This window comes from Botryllus schlosseri, chromosome 4, assembly GCF_051294905.1.
Source record: "Botryllus schlosseri isolate E-star chromosome 4, Bs_hap1, whole genome shotgun sequence".
Lineage (NCBI taxonomy): Eukaryota > Metazoa > Chordata > Ascidiacea > Stolidobranchia > Styelidae > Botryllus > Botryllus schlosseri.
In genome coordinates, this window is record NC_137239.1 from 13074696 (window position 1) to 13096632 (window position 21937).

Genomic DNA, 21937 nt, shown 5'->3' on the forward strand with positions numbered 1-21937 from the left:
GGACATACCCGCACTTCGTCGTCAATTCCAGGCTGTCTCTCTCGTGTACTGTACAGCTTTTAATTTCAATCTAAACATGAAAGCTATGTTCACATAATCACATAGTTATGGAGATGCAAATAGCAATGGAATAGGTTGTGGAAGGAGAAAGCCATAACTGATCCATTATTGCGGAGAAAGCGTTTTAAAAAAAACGGAACGTTTTGTAAATAAATGAGCTTATCTTCTCCAGAAAGATTGCTTGGTTCACCGCTTCCAAAATCTAAAATCTAAATTGATTAATTACCCATGTTGTGAACAACAAATCCTGAGAACTAATATTACCTTGCATGATGAAGTTCAGGCAGTGTGCTCACGCTTTGCGGAGTGAATTTCCGCTCATGAATTGGCTCATCAGGAGTGTGAAACGAATTACAGATATAATACATAGCAGTCCAATTATGACGTGGCCAATACCGAACTCATCGGCAATGCCATGATTGGTTCCATCGTAATGGTCGCTCGAATATGCTAATATATTCGCCATAAAGCAGTTAGCGCGCCTTCATCAAGTTTTTTTCCAAAATGACGAAAATATTCGCGGCATATCTGAAAATCTGTAGTGGAACACTAGTGTGCCGCGGGACACAGTTTGGGAATCTGTGATTTAGGATTTGGCCAATTCCGACCTGTGACGGTCATTTATTTCGTTATGGCTCACCCTTCGCCACCTCGAGCACTTTGCGGTGCACGTGCAGTTATATGTGGAGTGACGCGATGGAGGTCGTCTGTTTTGATGTTGTTGTTGTACTGGTTTGCTGATATTTGTTATTCTATTATGTTGTCAGGGTTTCGAGAGATTTTTTAACGTCATCAAATAATAGATTCGTCCATTTGGTGTTCTTGTTTGGTGTCAGTTGGGAAACAGAAGAAAGCCAGCTTAATACAATCGTCGACATTTTTGAAGACGACAAAGGTTAAAAAATCGAGTGTTGCCTACTTTACAAATGCTCCAATCAAGAGTCAAAGACTTCGATGCGCAAGTCAATGACATTACTATTGGTCCAAGAAAAGACCTTGATGCCGATCAGGCGATTTCACTCAGTGGCTTCGATATGCAAGCCACTGACAATATTTTGGCCGGTTTAGCAAGAGACTTCCACGCTGCCGATGCCTATTTTACTGAATGTTTGAGCGGAGCTACTCCCCGAACTGTTCTGTCTGCAAAAGACAGTCTCGACGAGACATTCTATCGAGTAAATACCAGTGTTGGGATGACTCGAGTCAACATTTCCGTATGACTTGACTTGACTCAAGTCACTTTGCAAAAATGACTTGACTTGACTTGACTTGACTCGGGGCTTCAGAAATGTGGATTGACTCGTGACTCGGAGCAAAATTTACGAGTCAATTTCAAGTCATCAACTAAACGGTGACGATTAAATCTCTGTATCTTGTTTATGTCCGGATTGTTCGCGATACGCTGGTGTTGTTTAATTGTGAGAGCGACCAGTCATTCATTATGATTGTACCTTTCACTGATCCTCCTTGTTACATCACAAAGAAATTGACCGAAAACGAAATGATGACAGCTTACGTTTAGGTACTAGCAGTAGAATAATCTAATAGCAACGTATCTCTGTTTCTGAGACGGCCCAGTGCTTACATCGCGCTGTCCAGTATCCACCTTAACCAGCCCTCTTGTATGATTTGAATCGAACGAATATAGTTTATGCGTTTCTATTCTCACGGACGTGTAGATGGGTAGTGAATTGTACCAAATCAATGTGTTTCAACTTCTCGGCGCTTCGTATTCGATCATCTATTTTTGCACACGTATTTTATTAGCAGCTCTACGCGTGGATGAGCGATACAACGCCTTTTGCATGTATATTTAACTACACACTTGTTATTTGATTCAAGATATATGGACAATCAATCTGTCTTTCACACATCTAGCCAAATGTAATGACTTTAAATCATCACTCATACTTCGAAAATTCAATTTGACTTGAATTGTGACTTGACTCGTGACTTGACTTGACTTGACTCGACTTGACTCGAGTCACCTCCAAAAAACGAGTGACTTGACTTGACTCGAGTCGCCTTCGAAAATCGATTGACTTGACTTGACTCGAGTCAAAATGTGCAATGACTCGAGATGACTCGTGACTCGAAGGTAGTGACTTGATCCCAACACTGGTAAATACCCAGTTGAACAATCTTACTACCGGTATCAAAGGAAAGATAACCGATGGCAGTGTCCATGCCGAATTGATATTAGAAAGAATTTTGTCATTTCATGACCTATGTCAATATACAAAGAATATTGCTGATGACACATTCCGTAAACTTATTACTGCTGAAAGTGTAAGTACGTCACTTGACAACTTACAGACATTGTGGACGCAAGGGGAAGACAATTTGAAAAGGTTGGAACGGGAGCTTTTCAGTGCTCAGTCAAAACTGGAACGGTATAAATCAACAGTATCGTCACAATTTGGATCATTAGCTTTTGTGACCAGTCATAAAGGTTTCTGCGGCTTGGATAGTAATGACGCCCATAACAAAGAACTGCCAGTTGGCGATGCTATTAATTATAAACCACTCACAGAAGACTTTCTCAATACTCTGGCCATTCCCACGCAATGTCAAATTTTTGCAACTTGCCCTACTACGTGTGTTATAGGATGTTCGTTATCAGAAAAGACATCCTATTACCGGTACTCAGCCCCCTGTAATGGGCCGGCTGTGCGACCAGATTTGCCATTCAGTTGCCAGTACTCAGAAGCCTATAATAGGCCGGCTGTGCAACCAAAATGGTCCTCTACTTCTCAATACTCGACCACCAGTAATGGGCTGGCTTCGCAGTCACTTATATCACATACTTGGTTCGGTCAGCCTCCAAGGATTCCCCGTAATGGGGCGGCTGATGCGACCAACTTTAATCGAGGCTTTCACACTTGTGAAATGTCCATTGATAGTACTCCGCACCCTGCCACAGTTAGCGCTCACAATTGTGAACTGCTGCAGCCTGCTCAGTGTCCCGTTATTCCACCTTCATCTCTTGTAATTCACCAGGAAGAAGCCAGTGTTAATCCAAATTCCAACGATTTCGTTGAATTTGTCAAGAAGAAGACAACATTGACTCGGTCACCATTTGGTCCGGTCAACAATGAATCTGATTCTTCACTTGAACCCGAAGATGTTGATCTAAACGTACTGCACAAGATGTACTCGAAGAATCCGCGCAAAACTGCAATAGAGGTGAATTCTACATCTATGGATTCAAGCTCGGTGCATCGATATGTTGCTGAAATGAAGCTACGTTCATCATGTATCCTGTTTCAAGACCTTCATCCTCTCTTCAAATTTGAAGATTTCCAAAAGATGCAAGCTCAGCAACTTCATGTGCTCGTAGAAGAGAGTCTGTTACGTCGTAATTGTTTATTCTGTGAACATGATCACAATTATTACCCATCTACATGCCATTGCAAAATTCATGGATGTGGCTGTGCTCAAGGCACTTTATTACATGACGCATACAAATGTTTGGTATATTCTAAATCGATTGTTGTTGCCAGTAGCAACACAATTACAACTCTATCTTCTGCAATTGCCGAGATGAGTTGTCCGGCACATCGGTCCACACCTTTGATGATAATCACCTGTCTGGTAGCTTCTACCAGTTTTATCACATGTGCATTCCTTATTTATGGGGCTGCCAACTTCATGTGTACTTTGTTTTTCCTAAACCAATTGGTTATCAGTGGTGAACCTCTGACTTGTTTGATGAATATCGCTGCCATCCTTCCCCGCCAGCATAAATTTGTGCCCATATCCGTTGAAGGAATCGGCTAAAGCACTGGCATCAATTTGAATGATGTACTTGTCACTTTCCTGATATTGTAAATCTTACCCCAAGTGCAGATATTGTTGCACAATGACACCTGAAGGCCGTGTCCCATTTCCACCCATTTATTGATGTAAATGATTTTCACCTTATTATTAGTAACAAGTTCTTATTCGTTAATTTATGATAACTTGGCTGTTTTAAGGGTTGCGACAAAACCCTTCGAACAAATTGTGTGTATTCTACTGACGTTAATTTTCCTTGGTTGCAATAACAAGACTTCTGTTATTGCGGAAAATTTCATGAGACGATATTTTTCTGCATTTAATGCCAATTTTGCTAATCCTAATTGATAATCATATTCATACCCAATTCGTCGCTCGTTACGGAATTATGTCAATTTTGAATGTTTAAATGTCAATGGGCAGCAGATTTGACTTCAGATGACTTCTCACATCTTTGGAGACGCCTGTGCTCCTGATATTGCAAAATTTTGTGTTCATAAAATAATTGGCCGCTACGGTAGCCTACTCATGTCAATAAGGTAATCTCTTGATTATTTCCTAATCATGTCCTCTGACTGTATTGGCTTAGTCAGGAGAGTTAGGGCTCGTTCTGCATGTGGAACCTACGAACGTAACATTCGTAAGTTGTGTCGCTTATAACTGTCCTGATTTATTTTTCGCAATATGATTTATTCCTTTATGCAACCACCTCTCATCAATTTGTTGTGACCTTCTGTGGTTGACCATGACGGTTTCCAGTTGGTCTAAGGGCCGGCAATGTGACGGTGGTTTATTTCGTTATGGCTCACCCTTCGCGACCTCGAGCACTTTGCGGTGCACGTGCAGTTATATGTGGAGTGACGCGATGGAGGTCGTCTGTTTTGATGTTGTTGTTGTACTGGTTTGCTGATATTTATTATTCTATTATGTTGTCAGGGTTTCGAGAGATTTTTTAACGTCATCAAATAATAGATTCGTCCATTTGGTGTTCTTGTTTGGTGTCAGTTGGGAAACGGAAGAAAGCCAGCTTAATACAATCGTCGACATTTTTGGAGACGACAGACCGCTTTTAGAATCTCATCACTTATTTTGCTTTTATTGTGTCACCCGAATCATGTCACATGAATAATCTACGATGCTGATTAAATCGCTGAAACACAAATAAAAATGCTTTGCCTGACTCAACATGTCCCATAATAATTGTTATAATAAGTCGACATTTTTATGGAAACCATTATTTCATATGGCTGACACAGAAAACGGTTTTTGAGTAACCATGCGCTGAATTCTTTTTCATTTTATAGCGTTCTTTGTTATGTTTACAGAGATTCGGGAAATTCATGAAAGATTGACAGAGCTGCAATTAAATGTTTCTCTAAGTGAGTGCTCACGTTTCTGTATTAATACTTGGATCTACATTTATTACTGAATGGATCACCGATTATCATGAGTCCACAGTCGGGCAAAATTATTCCAAAATACTCAAAACGGAATAAGTGTGGACTATACGTTGCATTTGGCAAGGGGAGCCGTGTCAAAAAGCATCTATAACCACTACATCAGACTGGGGTCCGTGACATCAACTCATTATTTAAAAATTATCCACCAACATGTCTCACCACGCTGCCCAGATTTTCAACCTAGCGGTAGTTATGAGGCAGGGCTGTGGAGTCGGAGTCAGAGTTTCGCTAATTTTCCTCTCAATGGAGTCGGAGTCACCACTTCTTTTCGGCACGCTTTGGAGTCGGAGTTGTGAGGAAATAACTTGCCGGAGTCCAAGTCGGAGTTTGTGAACATGGTCCTGACTCCGACTCCAACTCCATCTTCTTCAATATGAAAACAAGTGATTACAAAAGTCTCCTAAACTTACCAATATGAAATAAAATAGGATTTGAATGTACAAAAAATTACTGTTATTGGTAACGATATTGATCAAATTGGACAATATTTGCAAATCGCAATTCAGTTGCATATAGGAAAAATACTGCTAACTACGTGACCAATACAAAATTAGTCTCACATTGATGCAATTTTTTCAATTGTACCGTAACACCAGTATATATCGTACGGTTTTGTAAGTGACAACATCACTTGTAAAATTGATGCAAATATATCCAAACGCTCCTTCCCACTTGTCAAAATATAAAAAATGTTTATACGTAAGGCTTTTGGGTCGAACAAATGTTTAGGAAAGAGTGCACGTATAGTCCTAGCCCAGGGTTGGGCAATTAGTTTTCTCCGCGGGGCAAATGAGAAATAGAAAATACGTTGGCGGGCCGAGTGAAAATTTTTAGTTGTATTTGAAGCGTAATTTTATTTTATTTCTAAATTACATTCCTAATAAATGCTGCTCAGTGAATGTGTTGAAGTTAGGTAATGAGAAACTGACGGTTAATTGAAAATATCCATTTACCGTCATGATTCGAAACAATGTTAAACATGATACATTTTCAACACTCGTTTAACCCGTATCCACGTTCTACTAGTAAGACACTAAGATAGAGGTTCTCAAACTGTTTTAAGCACGCCCTCCCTGAATGACAGTGAAAGATTTCGCACCCCTCTTATCATGTATCGCAAAATAATAAAAATAGCAACCAGAATGTTAGCAATCCCGACGGATAGGATGGCATGGTGGGTGATGTCTGTTGAAGGAAAAAATCTGAAATATCAAAGTCGGACAACACATAGAGCAATAACTAAGAGAAGGGGAGGTAATCATGCGTAGCGCGAAAAAATATTTTCATTGAACCTCGGTTTTCTCGAGCCTTCAGATGCTTTTACACCTCCCCGCTTGGTTCGAGAACCACTGCACTGAAGTGTATTTGCGATAGTAGGCTAACAAAGCTTATTGTCTTGGTCGCCTTTCGAGCAGTGTGAAGCTTAAATAGCCATCAGGTTGAGCGAAGCTTGCAGTTTTTTGAAATCCGCTATTCCTTGGCCAAGTGTCTGTCTCCGTGTTTTTGTCATAAGACTTATACTTTGATTAAAATGCTAAATCTCCGCGACATGCCCGGCACAAACTAAAACGTTAACCTCTGACTCTAGTATACAAATATTTAGTGCTCTAAACCTTCTTTGAATTTCAGCTTTCGGCTTCCTTTTTTGCCATGCCCATTCATCCTTTATGGGTAGGGTTACCATACTTCCTCTTTTAAGAGGATTTGTCCTCCTCTAAGGGCGCCCAAACGTCCTCCTTTGTGAGATTTTGTCCTTTTTCTTTAGCCAACCAATGGATTATGTGAACGAAAAACTGTATTTCGGGAGTTGAGCCGGAGAGTTGACTAGTATTTTAACGAAATCTGGCCCAGCAAAGAATTCCAGCAGTAGTTACATCTCGTATTATGGTAGAAATAATTAAAATTTGTTGTAGTACAACGAAAGATACTTTCCTACTTTATCGTGTAGAAAGTGTCTGTTCTTACTAGGTAGCTTGCCAAGAATGGAGAAAGAACGTTCAAGAGCAACAGTTGTTGGCTGACAACACTGAAGTTGTGCGTACACTGCTGGTGACACACCGTGTTGCTTCAATCTGACAATGTTGTCTACATCACAATTTTTCAGCTTGCGCTTCTTGATATCAGAACCATGCAATGCCCAAGCAGTCTTGCTTCAGTTAGGATATTGCGGTGCGTTGACCATAAAACCATGTTAACCTATTTGTTTCATTTGACCGTTTATGATTCACAATGAGCGGACGATGGACCTTTTACAACGGCAGGCCTATAAAGTAGGCTACAGCTTGTTAAATATCAAATGATAAGTTCACCGACACTGCAAAATCTACGATACAAATGAAATGCAGAGGTCAAAAAAATTTTGACTTTGTAAACAATTTTGACAAATTTTGACAAACGCTACAATTTTGACATGTCAAAAAAAACGCCCTACTGATGAGTCATATAGTAATCCCGAACACTTATTGACTCATTTTACGAACTAGGGATTTGGAAATGTATCACGTAACAAGTGAAACACAGACAGTATAATGCGTAATGTGACAATGGCAACAAAGAAGGTTTGAACTAAACTATATGGAAAGATTGATTTCTTGTGACATTAATTGCTACTCATACTTTGCTAAATTGACTTTATTTTGAATCTGGATTACGCATGTGAGGTAGCCTATGTAGGCAGCGTAATTGTGGCGTAATAATTAAGAGGCTTCAAAGTAAGCGAAATTCCTGTCCAGTTAATACAGCCCATGGTTTTAGTCCACGCATCAACATTCAAAAAGCAGATTTTATGTTTTGAATTCCAAGCATCCACTCGCGGGCCGCACAGAATAGCTCCGCGGGTCGCATTTGGCCCGCAGGCTGCACTTTGCCCAGGTCTGTCCTAGCCAATGAATTCTTCACTAAGTGCATGCGCAGTTGCACACATATGCTATTTGACTACTCTATTTCGTTTCGGATAGCCGTTTATTAGTAGTGAGATAGTGTTTGCTTGTAATCAGAATAGCGTCTAGTGAGAAAGTTAGTACATCTCGGTATTAGTTGCTGCACAAGAGATATACTTCTAGTGTTTTTATTCACATATTATTTATACAGGATGGGATTCATATAATGTTTGAACGATTCATGCATGTTAGAGTATCCGTGGTTCGTCTGCATCGGTGGTTCTCAACTGGGGTCTGCGGACCCCTTGCGATCCGCGAAGCCTCGGAATTATTTGTTAACCTAATTTGTATTTAATTTAGATTCGGAAAGTCACGAGTCAGTTTCGCTTCATTATTAGTAAAACTCTAGAGCAGGGGTTCTCAACCCGCGGCCCGCGGGCTGCATATGGCCCGCAGACCCTTATTTTGCGGCCCGCATCATCTTTCATTATGGAAGCAGTTTCTACCGGCACGGTATTCAATTCAATTTATTGCTAATAATTTCGTCATTTCAATACACCACATGCTGCGATACAATGAAAGATAGGAAGGTGTCGAAACGACTTGGCGAGTAGTCTTCGATATCTGACATCCACCTGGCATAGGCGATGTAAAAAGGAGGCATGCACATTGAATGAAATGTAAAGAAAGATAACATAGAAGGACAGGTTATAAAAAAAGGTAGCATGTGTCGGAACTAGGAAGGCCAGATCGATATGTCAGGTCGTGGTCTGGTAAATAAAGGGCTATTGTTACATATAATTTAGCTACTTAGCTCTCTTATCGCACCGTCTCTGTCTCGTTTGATTACTTGTTCTTTGATTTGTTCTGGTTTCTTGATATATGCTCGACTTTAGATTGTTATTGTTTTGAATCGATAGTCGGCTGGACTCTGGTTCAAAAGAATCTCACTGCGTAGTACGCCTACACTTTTAAAGAGTGTTTCACTCACCGCGAATGGTCTGAACAGAAGCAAGAATAAGGAACGGGAAATTAAACGGCGGGAACTTGGTTTCTAACTCTGCGTGGAACAATGAATTTGCTTTCTCGGATATCAATGAGAAACCGATATGTCATATTTGTCGAAGAACAGTTGTCGGAACGAAGCGTAGAAGCTTATGATATCACGACAGTTTCTTCTTGAGTTATACACATCGCCTGATCTTTAAAAAAACGTTGCGAGCTAAGTGTCAAGCCCAGCAATCCATATTTCGAGGCATTGTTAAAATTACCGACGACGTTACAGACGCGTCGTTCAACATTGCTTGGAATATCGCTAAACCCAAGAAATATGCTAGAGGAGGTGTGCTTTCAATAAAACTTTAACATAAGTGCGAATATTTACTGTTTCCGGAACTTAGCAACAACGACAACATCATCACGTGACAAATTTTGAAGCTACAGTCGTCTGCTTCAACTGTGACCAGAAGAGTAACAGCAATGTCAGTCGATCTTTTATCGCATGTTCTGAAACACGTTGCCGCGCAGACTACTTTTGCCTGGCATTGGACGAATCCGCCGACTCCACAGACATTGCATAGCTAATTATCTGGGTGCGTAATTATCAGAGTGGGCATATTTGCAGAGTAAATGCTGGCAGGGCAAACGTGGGGAGAGGACCAGCGAAAAACATCAACTTGGCAAAGCTGACTTCTGTATCTATTAGTGCAGGGCTCTATCCATGGAAGGAAAGTAGAAGGGTTGATTGGTTTGTCCAGAAATGACCCCGAACGCCATACTTTTTCTCATATCACTGAGAGTTCAAAGTGACATTGGCCTTGGCAACGAAAAAGTTAACGCAATTTTATACTAGCTCGCTCACTCATTGAAGCAGAGACTTCGGTTCTCTGGTGGAAGGGTTTGAAGGTGTATATAGTATATACCCACTTTCACTTGACTCAATGAAGGGATGATTTACTTGCGCCGCTGGAAGATACATATTCTCACAAAAACAGCAACGGCAAACTTACGAACGCTGTTCATTAATGCTTTAGAATGCATAAGAATGTACTAAATGCCCAATACGACGGGTAAATAGGCTACAGTAGCCTACATTTAATAGTAGCCTATAAATACATGTTCTACGGCCCGCAGCGTCTTATACTGTTGAAATGCGGCCCGTTATACAAAGGAAGTTGAGAACGCCTGCTCTCGACCTTACATCAACAGAATGGCAGCATGAGATAACATATCCTACTGTGCACACTCATTTTGATTTCTAAATTGCCAGTAGCCTACTGATACAAATATTTTGCTGTTTAGAGATGTTGCGGAAAAAAAGTTGGATGAGTAAGGTCAATCACGGTGAATTCTAAATGTTTACAAAAATCCATTTTTCCTATAAACCATTTTCCATAACAATTTCAAGATAAGCTGCAAGATAGAATGACCAGACTTGACGTTGTATGTTCTTAAAAAAAAGTTATTCGTCAATTTTGGTGCCATATTTGTTGAGATCATACCCAAATTAGTCGTCGGAAGCGTTACGCTTTATTATTACATTCGCCACCACCTATATTTGTGGAAATGGATTTTCGGCAGTCGTCTATATCACATCTAAGGTGCGGATTTTCAAAACACGACCACGTATTTCAAGAACTGCAGTTGCAGAATTCACATTGAAATAATAGTCAACCAAATTTCTACATGAATAGTATATGATCTTATTTTCAAGAAAAGTCATTTTGTTGCTGTTCATCACTAAGGCTACAGTTTTCATTTGCACAAGACAGATGACGATTGTGCGATAATTGAGCTAAATTTGAACTAAAGCTTCTTGGGGGTCCGCGGGGGTCCGTGACGGTCCGAAAGGGGTCCGCGAAAACAAAAAGGTCGAGAACTACTGCTATAAAAGAAATATTATATAGTCCATATCTTATTCGCATATTGTACCATTATCTATGTCTTTTGTGCGTCAGCTTCATAACACCCTGATAGTCTGATAGTCAGTATAAGGTCACTATCGTTTTAATCGTATTGTCAGACACGAAGATTTGCTTCACTCATCGAAAGCGACGACATGGCTGCTCAGGCCAATACTAATTAAACGGCCCCTAATGTAGATGATAAGTAGCAGTAAACAGCGTAAAGCCTAAGTGGGGGGGTCTGGGGTTCGGTTTAACATCATATGGGGGCCCAAGACCAACGCTTTGGGGGGGGGCTGACGAAGTGCTGTTACGGCCCTGACTTTCTGTGATGCTTAGCAAGTGAAACCTCTAAATATGCGTAGGCTATTGCGTTAGCAACATATATGAGAACTAAACGTCATAGACATCATAAGACTTTAGCAGCAGTGGCTGACCTGCTTCATGCACGAGCAGCATATCAAAAATGTTAGCTTTAAAAGATCCACAACACAAAAATACAAATATATTTCGCCAAAATGAAATGTAGGCTATCGAAAGGAGTTTATTATTGTGTGTTTGGAATCAGGCTGGTATGACGTCAGCGCAGTGTGGGGCAGTTCCTTCAACTGCCGATGAGAATTTACCGAAGATTTCAGCACGGTAATTTTATTACTGGGTAAATCTGTCTTCGTTGCGTATTTCGTCGCAGAGATTTGGTGTCTCGTATCGTTATAGCTAGGCGATTTTTTACCTAAAAATGGAATATTTTGACCTTTAAAAACGTAATTTCGACAAAATTATGACCTAACATATGTAAATATGGTGTTTTTGCATGTAATGTTAGCACTGTAATGCAATTCTTGATTTCTAGTTATAGCTGCCTGTCTTTACGACGTAGTTTGGCCTGAAAAAACTTTTTTGACTTGAAAACTGACAAATGTTTACGTTACAAGATCTTTATTTTAACGAAATCTGGACCTATGAAGGAGTCCAGAAGTTACACCACGCATTATGACAGAAATAGTTAAAATTTGTTGTAGTACAACGATAGATACTTTCCCACATTCTCGGGTAGAAAGCGTCTGTCGTTACTAAGTAGCTTGCCACGAATGGAGAAAGAACAGCAGCAATGGTTGGCTGACAACACTGAAGTTGTGCGTACACTGCTGGTGACTAGGGTTGGGCACAATGATTCGAGTACTCGAATCTGAATCGAGCATTAAATTTCATGTTTCGGGTCAAGAAGTAAAAGACGATTGTTTCGAGTACTGAAATTATACTCTCCTCGCAACTGAAAGTTGATATACTAACGTGAATGATAGTTTTGATACTATTTTCCACTGAGGAAGCCTTGAAACCTTGACTGGCCGTGTCGCAGCATACGAGACATAGTACCAAGCTACGAACGTTACCGGAAATAACACATTTCCGATGTCATGATCATCCCACAACATTGTCAAGAAGTACAATGAAATTACTATGATCGACGAAATAGCAAAGTATCTTTAATGTGACGGATAACAGGCATTATATTCATTGTTGTGGCATATAAGGTACATATTGGAACAGGGGTCGCCAACTCAAAATAGGTCGCGGGCCACTTTTCCAAATTCCTGGAGGCCGCGGGCCGCATGACATCAATATCGATATAAAAGTAGGCAACGCAGTTCAACAACCACGTCTGATAACTCTACGTTATTACAACGCTGTGCTTTCTAACATAGGCGACGGTTATAGTCACCACAAAAGAACTAATATTTTATTGAACAAACACAAATACAACAAAAAGTATCATGATAATCAATGTCATTATATTTTGGACTATGAGCTGTACACGATACCTGACAATGACAACACTCTTTAGCCGCTAAAACAGGGGTGGCCAACATTTTTGTAATTCACGGCCGCATTTCGCGTACTCATGTAGCCTGCGGCCGCATACCGGTGGTTAGTCGTGATAAACTAGCTGGGGCCAAATACCCACGTTATCATGTCCATGTCCATTGCCGGTACACTCCGAACTAATCTATATGCACATATCGGCTTACTATGCGCACCAAATCGTTAGTAGTTATGTTGTAAAGAGCCACAGAGAACCAATCTGTAGTCGCGCGAAGCGCGAAAAATTTTTCATGTTCATGAGTGAATTTCGTCAATAAATATTAGTATAGTTTCACATATTACTATAAAATATTTATCCTTTCTCGGCCAATGTGATCAGATTCCCAGATACAGCTGATGCAGGGGGTATCTGTGAAAACTTAGGGTTGTTATTACAAGTGTCGACAGCCGCATAATTTTCCTTCTACTGCTGCAGATTGGCCACCCATGGATTGAAGAATCAATATTGGGGTTAGCTATACACGGTAGGCCTACTTGCTAGACAACTATCTCCTCGTAAAGCATGGTCTTTTGGAGCGCCCGAAGTCGTTTTGCAGGCGTCTCGGTCTTGGCAGTGGTGGGCCATTGCACGTCAAGGCAATATGCCCATTCGTACCAGCAAATTCTTCATCCATGGAATGATATTACCATGCCGAAGCCGTATCAACTAGTGAGTAATAGTGATAGTGGGCACATAGAATGGCTCACTTTGAAAAACAACAACATTATGTTTCAACTGAAATCAATTTTAGCGTTTCAACATGATTTACTAAGCGTTTTTCTGAATTTTTTTCAAATCAGGTCGCGGGCCGCAAAATAGGACCTCGCGGGCCGCATGCGGCCCGCGGGCCGCGTGTTGGAGACCCCTGTATTGGAACTTTGACGTAGTACATTCTTACGTGACGTCATAATGAGTGATAATCGAATACTTGACTCGACTCGAAGCGTAATACGTGATTCAGAATCGAATCACTCAGGTACTCGATTTTGCCCAGCCTTACTGGTGACTCACCATGTGCTTCATTCTGACAATGTTTTCTTCAGTTAGCTAGACTACCAAATCACTGAAGCATAGAAGCACGAGAGACAACCTGAGTAGGCCTAAGAGTTTGCTCTCTTATGAAAATACTTATCCAACTATCGTTAAAGGGAAGGTGTGGCATCATTATTACAATCCTAAATTGACTGACCCTAATTACTACAGTTTGTTGCTATGTCGACAAAATTGCGTAGTGTTGTGTTGTCATTCGGCTATTTTACAGACGAATTTGTGTCTGTTATACCGTAACTGCGCGTTCTTACCTGCCGTTCGCCACTCTGTGCAATTGTCATTGTTACGTCAGAACGATAAAACTATTTTCATTTCAAATTTGGTGTACGTCATTTACTAACGATCGCTCCTTATGAAAGTCAGTTGAAAAGCTTTGAGTGGAATAAATTTGGCAATATGAACGTGAACGTATTATTTGCTGCGTTATTGTCGACAAAACGCGAATGCCAAGGTCCCCGCTAATTACCATGTTACGGTGTTCCGTTTTCGCCGCCATTCAAATTTGAATCAGCGCTTATCTAGTCGCGATATGATTAGTTCATATTTGAATAACAGACGACAGTTATGCTACGGTGTTCTGCGAAATTCGAGTATTATTGATTCATATAACTTTTATTTGTTTTCGTGTTTGATAAACCCCCTTTTTAGCTCTGTTCAAACAATCGTGCACTGTTAGGGGTAATCACACAATATATACTTTCTGGATACCGACAATACTACGATCTGTCAGCAATTCTGCGCTATATGTGCAGATCTGAGAGTTGTTTTACCGTTGTGAGCCTGATAGCTAAAAAGTTTAACACTTTTCCAGTCATCTTTGATTCGTTGCTCTCAAATTGAAGTCTTTTTCGCACCGAACACAATAAGGGGATTTTTTGGTATTGACCATATTACCTTTTCGTAAATCCGCATGTAGTTGAATTTGTTTTATCGTGTAACCCAGACCAGGGCAAGTGCGACCTGCGGGCCAAATGCGGCCCGCGAAGCTATTGTGAGCGGCCCGCGAAACGTTGCTTGGAATTCAAAACATAAAACTTGCTTTTTGAATAACTAAAACAATAGGCTGTTTCAACTCAACTGGAAATTCGTTTACTTTGAAGCCTGTTCATTAATATGCCATGATTATGCTGCCTATACGTACCTCGCATGCGTAATCCAGATTCAAAATAAAGGCAATGTGGCAAAGTATGAGTAGCAATTTAAGTCACAAGAAATCACTTTTTCCGTATATAGTTTAGTTCAAAACTTCGTTGTTGTCATTGTCAATTACTCATTATACAGTATGTGTTTGAAATTGTTACGTGATACGTTTTCAAATCCCTAATTTGTAACTCAAGTCGATCAATGCTCGCGATTACTATATGACTCATCATATCTGTCACCCATAAAGGATTAACGGGCATGCCAATAAGAAAGCCGAAACTGAAATTCTCAAAGGTTTAGACTTTAGACTTTTCAGCAATAAATATTTGTATTGGACTCAGGAGTAAACCAGTCCTTTTAGTTTTAGCCGAACATGTCGCCGAGATTATTGATTTTGATTAATGTCTGTCTTATGACAAAAAATACGAAACACTCAGTCAAGGTAGGGCGCAGTTCAGAAAAATGCAAGCTTCGCCCAACATCAAGACTAATAAAGCTGCGCACTGCGCGGAAGGCAGTGATCTAGAAAATAAGCTCTGTACTATTGCATATACATTTCAGTGCAGTGGCTCTCGAACTGGTGGGCGAAAACGCATCAAAAAAGGGGCGCGAAGCTGAAGTTTATTGAATTTTTTTAGCGCTTCGCGCGATTTGCCCGCCACTTACAGTTATCGCTCTCTTAATTGTCCGATTGCGATATTTCAGAATTCACTCATCAACAGCCATAACCATCCATGCCATCAAACTATCCGTTGGGATTGCTAGCATTTTGGTTGCTCTTTTCAATATTTTGCGATATCATGAAAAGGAGGCGCGAAATTATTCAACATCACAAAGGGAGGTGTGCCTAAAAAAGTTTGAGACCCACAGTTTTAGAGTATTAATAGAAGAATTGGGATAGGGGTTTAAAGAGAGTTAAAATGTATCATGTTTAGCATTTTTTCGAATCATGACGGCAAATGATATTTTTTCAATTAACCGTTAATTTCTCATTACTTGACAAGAACAGTGAACACATTTACTGGGCACCATGTATTAACAATGTAATTTTAGAAATAAAATTAAAATAACTTGAAGAATATAACTGAAATGTTTCACTCGGCCCGCCAACGTATTTTCGACTTCTCATTTGACCCGTTGAGGAAAACAATTGCCCACGCCTGGACTGTAACCGCTATTTGTTTTAGGCTTGTGATGAACAAGACCAATGAACGTATGGTAGGCTTTTATTAACAATATCCCGACTAGCGCCGACACCATTAACTAGCGATCCTCACCAGGTAAAGTCAGATGCAGAAATTAATGATTACTGCGCTGGCAGCACCATGATCGCTCATGGGGAATGACAGCGCTTACGTGATACGCTATAGCGAATCCGGCATAACACGTCAATATCCCCCTCTGAAAGTTAGGTGGCATATCACAATGAAATGCAACGTGAAATACTAAATTTAGCACTACAAAATTGTTCAACTCAGTAATGAAATCTGTCCGGCGCCTTCCTGATACGAGTTAAGCGTCTCAACGGCACCTCAGGGGGTTCAGATGCCGGCAGTTTTTCAGCAGTTTCGACGTTCGTCCCGCTGCTCGTCTCCATCTCGGGAGTCGACTCCTCGACGTTGATGTCATCAGTAGCGTCATCATCAGCGCCATCACTCGTGGTTTCAATAGGAGTTGTATCGACGGTCTCCGAATCTGACGGGTATCGAGCCAAATCTTTATTTGATACGGTTGTTTGTCGCCCATCTGGATATTGGATCAACGAGTATTGAGGGTTGGCTTCGAGGAGTTCAACCGGCTCGCAGATAGGTTCATCTTTTCGTCGGACATGTCGTCGCAATAGCACAGTTCCACCGTCCAAGAGCCAATCAGGCATTGACGTGCCCATGCTTGATTTACGAGGAAACTTGAATAACCTGGAATGCGGAGTTTCGTTAGTAGCGGTACATAACAACGAACGAATTGAGTGTAATGCATCGGGAAGTACTTTCTCCCAACTACTTTCGGGCAGCCCGCGAGAAGCAAGCATGAGCTTGATTGTACGCCAGGTTGTCTGGTTTACGCGCTCGCATTGGGAGTTACCAGTCGGATGGTATGGCGTGGTTCGACTCGTCGCGATTCCTTTCTCCTTCAGAAACTGTGACACTGCGTTTCCAATGAAAGACTGAGATCGGTCACTGTGGACGTAGTCGGGAAGTCCCATTATGCTGAGCAGCGACACAAATTGTGAAATCACGGTTGACGCTCGCATATCAAAACAAGGAAATACAAAAGGAAAACGACTATACTCATCAATCATGGTGAGAAGGTACATCCTTTCCCCGTCCACAGGTCCCTTGAAATCCACGCTCAATCTTTCCCAAGGTCTGGTCGCTTTGATCAACGGCGTGACCGGAGGTTAATAGAATTTCGGCTTTATATGAGCGCACTCTTTACAGCGGTTGCATTGTCTCTTCACTTCTTCGACTGAAAAAGGAAGATTTTCGAACGTACAAAATGCATTAGTCTGCGAATCCCAGGGTGACCCAAAGAGACATGAAGTTCTTCCAAACTCAGGCCATAATCACTAGTGGCCAAACATAGTCTGGTGAAGGCATCGGCTGCTGCATTTTCCAAACCTGGTCAATGTTCGATATCGTGGGTATATTCACTCAACTCCAATCGACACAGAGCCAACTTGGTGTTTTTGATCTTACTTTTGTGCTGCTTGTCAAATATAAATGAAAGAGCTTGTTGGTCGGTTATTATTTTGAATTGTCTACCGTGTAGTAAATAACCCCATTTTCTCACCGCCCCGATAATAGCACACGCTTCTTTTTCCACGGCCGGATACTTCGCCTCGGACTTGGTGAGAGTTCGTGAAAGGAAGGCTACCGGTCTTCCACGCTGGCTCAGGATAGCAGCTATGGTGGTATCAGAAGCATCGGTCTCGACTGAGAATGGTTCCTCTTCCAAAATGCAACCTAAACAAGCGCGATGGAGACAGCTCTTCAACTTATCGAAGGCTTCGACAGCCAATCCTTCAAGAGGAAAATTTTCGTTATGGAACAAAGGTTTCGCAAGCTCGGAAAATCTCGGAATCCATTTAGAATAGTAAGCAAAGAGACCTAGGCAGCTCTTTAAAGCTTTGGCACTCTTCGGAGGAGACAGTTCCATTAGCGGCTTCAAACGCTCAGGGTCAGGCATGATCTCACCTCTTCTTATTCGATGTCCAAAGAGCTTTAACTCTTCTACAGATAATGTCGATTTCTCGGAGTTGATCGTCAGATTGGCGGACTTAGCTGCTGACATGAAGGACTGCAAACGTTCGTCGTGTTCCTTCTGATCCTTGCCGTAGATAGTAATGTCGTCCAAATATGCGACTGCTCCTTCAAGCGCATTCATTTCGATGAACGAATCGATAAATCTCTGAAAAGCACTAACCCCATTAGTGACGCCAAACGGCAACCTACGAAACTGATAAAGTGACCCGCATGCCTCGAATGCAGTGAATGGCCTGTCAGCTCGTTCCAACGGAACCTGATCGTACGCCGACTTCAAGTCGATAGAGCTGAACACTTTCCCTTTAGCGACCTCGTTTACGACATCTGCAATCTTCGGCAATGGGTACGCATCTAGAAAGGTGAATAGATTAATCGTTTGAGAATAATCAATGACAAGGCGTTGCTTTTGACGTCGTCCACCAGCGACTAGCACCTGTGCTCTCCACGGGGAGTTCGAATCCTCGATTATCCTTTCATTTTTCAATCGAGATATCTCCTCCTTGATGAACTCCCGATCCGAAGCACTACGATCTAAATGGAGTTGCGATAGGTTTACACGACCAATCGAGAAATTGAAATATTCTAGGCGGGGTGACCACTTTTGCTGCAGTCAAGTTGCAAGTGTGTTCCTCGTCTCGTCCAGGAATAACAAGGGGATTCAAGGGCCCCCTCAATTCAAATGTAACCTTACGGTGCTTTTTCATAAATGATTGGCCCAAGACCACATCAGCGCATAAGGACTCGATAACACCGAACACCACATCGGAATACTTCCGCCCGTTCAGCTCAAACGACAGATATAGCATTCCGTGAACAGTTGATCGCTTTCCTTTATCTGCTAACTTGATGCTCTTCTTTTTACCAAACCATTCGAGTTTCAGCTCCCGCGCTATCTCAAAACTCAAATAATTGTCTGATGATCCGCTATCCAACAATCCATCAAACTTCTTTCGCTTAATAGCAATGATCACAGCCGCTTTCGAAAGCAAGACAGGAATTGAAGCAATCATGGCTGCTAACTCATCGGACTTTCGTCGGATTGAACAGAACTCAAGCACGTCTTGTCAAAGTGCCCTTTTACGCCACAGTTGAAACAGACAGCATTCCTTGCTTGACATTTCCAGACCCGCCCGTGTCGGTTTCCACAACTAGAACATTTCTTTGCCTTCGACACGGGGATGCGGTTCCCACTTCTCCGCGAGACGGCTAAAGAATGTCCATCAGAGTCCTCTTCGTATCGTGACTGCGACTTGGAGGGTGTGGCCTGACTAACCTTCTGGCCTTCATCGGCTTCGATGGAAGCTGCCGCTTGAGGATTCATGTATATCGCCGAACACTTCTGCACTCTCTCCAGTGAATCTGCAACCTGAACAGCTTTATCAAGAGCCAGCTGATCAAATTCCAGCAAACGCAATCGTATCGCATTGGACGACAAGCCAGCAATTAAGGCATCTCTGATAGATTGCTTACGGTGATCCTCAGCTGACACGGCCTCGAACCTGCAATTCTTCGCAAGTGACAACAGTCTTTGTGAAAACTCCTTGACGTTTTCTCCTGGCTGCTGAGTGCTCGTGGAGAGCGTATGTCGAGCATATATGATATTTCTCTTCACCAAATACAGTCCCTCTAGGACTTCGATCGCTTTTTCAAAATTTTCGGAGTCGCACACATACGAGTAAACTTCGGGAGATAGGTAACCATTCAATATTTCTCGCTTGTCCAACTGTGGTGGCGGACCTTGCTCAGAGTCGGGCGTAGACGAGGTTGACGCAGAAGACTGACGGCGGCGATCGTCCGCGGCTTTGATAAAACTAGCAAGCATATCTTTCCAATGCTTGAACACCAGCTCAGCTCCCGGAGCACTCGGCAAAACTTTGAGAGTAGGAACATGATACAATCTCTCTTCTGCAGACGCCATCCGTTTCTTACGTCTATACGCTCAGTCGCGACTTGTTAATAAAATTGTGATGAACCAGACCAATGAACGTATGATAGGCTTTTATTAACAATATCCCGACTAGCGCCGACACCATAAACTAGCAATCCTCACCAGGTAAAGTCAGATGCAGAAATTAATGATTACTGCGCTGGCAGCACCATGATCGCTCATAGCCATAGGGAATGACAGCGCTCACGTGATACGCTATAACGAATCTGGCAAAGCACGTCAAGGCTCTCCTGTCATTTGATAGTTTCACTCCATTTAGATATCCGTCATTATTTGATACGGCCTCCTCGTTTCGTTAACAATGTCTTTGACCGTGGTGCAAAATGCCCTCAGGCGATAACAACAACAACCCATTCGTATTTTAACAACGGTACCTGCATTCACTCTGCTCCCTGCATTTACTCTCAGCAATATGCTGGGATGGATCACCACTGATTATGACCATTATCAACCTCACTCCTACGAGATATAAATATTTACAGGGGAGAATGAATACATACCAATTGCTGCTCTCATTTGCTATATTCACTCGATGCTATGACTAAATGTAGGCGTCATTCGGAATCACATACTAATTGAAGGCATCGATTTTTTTTCAGCAAAATGCCTGAGATACGATGGAATGTATGCGGACGATCGATGCTACAAATTTTACTTAGGAAATATGAATTTTACGCAAGCAGAGGCAGAATGCCAAAAACATGGAAAGACACTTGCCCAATTTTATACCCGGCAACAGCAAATTGCGTTGCAGGATTGGATTCGGCAATTACTGACGTCTGGTAATCCTGAATTATGGATCGGAATGATTCACCATCCTACGGTTAGTACCACAGAGACACATAGCGGATGTATTTAGTAAGCATGGTGCGAATACCTGGAAGGTTCTGGTTTGTGTCAACTGTGAACGCAAACCTTTTTTCAAATTTTCTGTGTCAGTGGCTCGTAACGCTGTCGCCAGGGATACCCTGGGAGCGATTTGGTGTCCAAGGAAGCGAAAACATTTAGGGGCGATATGGGGGCGCTGGGATGAGTATTGGCAAGGGAATACAAGCTGACGCCCCAACGGTCTATAGCAGTGCAGTGGTTCCCAAAGGTTTTTGGCTTGCGGCTCACTTAAAAAAATTTAAAATATTCCCAAAACACTATCAGAAAGTGTGCTTTTTGAAAATACTTTACATTGTAATGCGATTACTATGCTTATTTCCACGAACATATATAGCTTACGATTGAATGGATGGTTGACAGACATACCCGCATTTCGTCATCAATTCGAAGCACTCTCTTTGTTTACTTTTTTTAAATTTCAATCAGAGCAAAGATTCCGTTTACACAGTCATGAAGATGCACAATGTAAATTGCATTGTACATGGAAATAAAATTATGATTGCTTTTACACCAATAGCATATTATAGGATTTGACAGAAGATCGCCATAACTCATCCGTTGTCATGGAAACAGCGTTCCAAAAAACGGGGTGCTTCGTAAATCGATGAGCTAGTCTTCTGCAACTTTCTTCGACACATAGTAGTCCAATTGTCCATTGTACTGTTCCCGTATGCTTATTTATCAGCTATGAATAATTTTGAC

At 41.6% G+C, this 21937-nt stretch overlaps 1 protein-coding gene and 2 long non-coding RNA genes across 6 annotated transcripts in view; 2 read left to right on the top strand and 1 right to left on the bottom strand.

The window, feature by feature from the left end:
• LOC145438166 (uncharacterized) overlaps nt 1-21937 on the bottom strand; it is a 357286-nt gene that overhangs the window by 270356 nt on the left and 64993 nt on the right. The window lies entirely within an intron of this gene.
• The window catches only part of LOC145438169 (uncharacterized), a 373612-nt gene that overhangs the window by 80317 nt on the left and 271358 nt on the right, over nt 1-21937 (top strand). The gene's annotated exons all lie outside the window — the stretch shown is intronic.
• Nucleotides 1-21937, top strand: part of LOC145438144 (uncharacterized) — a 119861-nt gene that overhangs the window by 26477 nt on the left and 71447 nt on the right. For all 4 annotated transcript variants that reach the window (XM_080315522.1, XM_080315524.1, XM_080315525.1 and 1 more), the window contains 2 exons: nt 5163-5216; nt 20947-21170. In XM_080315522.1, the coding sequence (XP_080171648.1) occupies nt 5163-5216; nt 20947-21170 (278 nt within the window). The remainder of the gene's footprint in view (nt 1-5162; nt 5217-20946; nt 21171-21937) is intronic.